Below are 1825 nucleotides of genomic sequence, written 5' to 3'. Positions count from 1 at the left end.
GAGCTATATAATTCATTAAACTCCTACTTGTCAATTTATAAAAAAAAAAAAAAATAAATAAAATAAAATAAAATTAAAAAGTCATTGAATGCCATTTATTATCTAACATGTTATATTGAATAGTACCAAATGCCACTAAAAAATTAAAAAAAAAAAAAAGAAAAGAAAAGAAGAAGAAGAAGAAGAAATACAATTCAAAGTATCCATATCTATTGTATTTATCTATTGAAGCTTGCTTGGCCTTTCAATAAAAAAATGAAGAAGTAGAAGAAAAGGATAGTACCACCGAAGACCCTTTTGTTAATTGGCATGTTTGGTGTCCCTTATGGGGTGAGTTTGAGCCCTGAACTCATGGGATGGGCAACTATCCATTTTAAACTAAACAAAAAAACAAAAAAACAAAAAAAAAAACAAAAACAAAAACAAAAACATTTATAATGTATAGTTATGTACGAATAAGACAATGCAAGCAAAGATATAAATCTGAATCCCATGGCTATATGGCAGTAAAACTTGATATGAGTAAGGCTTACGATAAGGTGGAATGGCCTTTTTTAGAGGGAATTATGGGGAGGATGGGGTTTAATGATGGTTGGATAAATTTGATTATGTTGTGTGTAAAAACTGTTACTTATTCAGTGTTGGTAAATGGAGAACCTTCTGGTATGATTCACCCAACAAGGGGTATAAGGCAAGGTGACCCTATTTTCCATTTCCTTTTTTTTGCTTTGTACGGAAGAGTTGAATGGGTTGATCAAAAAAGCAGAAAGGAATGGGGACATCAATGGCTTCTCCCTATGTCGAAGATGTCCAAAACTAACACATTTACTTTTTGCAGATTATAGTCTCCTTTTTTGCAAGGCAACTTTGGAGGAGTGTGGCAAAGTGTTGGATATTTTGAAGAACTATGAAGATGCTTCAGGCCAAAAAATAAACAGGAGCAAGACGGCTCTTTTCTTTAGCAAAGCAACTGAGGGGGATATAAAGGACCACATCAAAGAAGCTTGGGGTGTACCTGAAATTATGCAATATGAGAAATACTTGGGTCTACCATCCTTTGTGGGGAAAGGGAAAAAGGCAAGTTTCAAATACATTAAGGAGAGGGTGTGGCGAAAGCTTCAAGGATGGAAAGGGAAGTTACTCTCACAAGCATGAAGAGAGGTGTTAATAAAATCAGTCATACAAACCATTTCCATGTATACAATGGGATGTTTCAAAATTCCATTGGGTCAATGTAATGAGATTGAGGCATTGATTAAAAGATTTTGGTGGGGACAAAGAGGCGATCGAAGGAAGATCCATTGGGTTAAATGGGATGACTTGACCAAGTCCAAATGAGTGGGTGGTATGGGCTTTAGAGATTTAGCCAAGTTCAATGATTCACTACTAGCAAAGCAAGCGTGGCGCCTTTTGCATAATCAAAATTCCTTTTTCTATAGTTTTCAAGGCTCGGTTTTTTCCAAATTCAACCATCATGGAGGCCAAGGATTCAAGAATGGGCTCTTATGCTTGGAGAAGTATACTTATAGGGAGGGATGTTATTCAAAGGGGGACTAGGTGGAGAGTTGGTGATGGAAAAAAAAAATTTAGAATTTGACAGGATCATTGGCTGCCAAGGAAGCATCCTCCACATGTGTCATCCTATCCATTGGTAGAGTTTGAGAACTCAACAGTGGATGTCCTTATGGACCCAAGTAGGAGGCAATGGAATTTAGAAATGATTAATGGTCTGTTCAACACTAAGGAAGTAGAGCTGATTAAGACAATCCCCTTAAGCCGTGAAGCAACAAAGGATGTAATGTTCTGGCCTCACTCAAGTGATGGG

The 1825-nt window shown here is 36.5% G+C and overlaps 1 protein-coding gene across 1 annotated transcript; it reads left to right on the top strand.

Annotated features, from left to right (window-relative positions):
- Positions 1–500: 500 nt before the first annotated feature.
- Positions 501–1155, top strand: LOC115980716. The gene is made up of 2 exons (XM_031102937.1): positions 501–696; positions 839–1155. Exons 1-2 carry the CDS (start codon positions 501–503, stop codon positions 1153–1155), a joined length of 513 nt encoding a protein of 170 aa, XP_030958797.1.
- The last annotated feature ends 670 nt before the right edge of the window (positions 1156–1825 follow it).

This window comes from Quercus lobata, chromosome 3 (genome assembly GCF_001633185.2).
Source record: "Quercus lobata isolate SW786 chromosome 3, ValleyOak3.0 Primary Assembly, whole genome shotgun sequence".
NCBI classification, from domain to species: Eukaryota; Viridiplantae; Streptophyta; class Magnoliopsida; order Fagales; family Fagaceae; genus Quercus; species Quercus lobata.
Note: the sequence above shows the minus strand (reverse complement) of the source record. Positions and strands in the feature narration are given on the sequence as shown.

What these genes read in the sequence shown, in the direction of transcription:
- LOC115980716 (XM_031102937.1), top strand. Translation starts at nt 501, where the DNA reads ATGGCAGTAAAACTTGATATGAGTAAGGCTTACGATAAGGTGGAATGG. An exon ending in AACAAGGGGTATAAGGCAAG is followed by an intron (nt 697 to 838) that starts GTGACCCTATTT and finishes TACTTTTTGCAG; the next exon opens with ATTATAGTCTCCTTTTTTGC.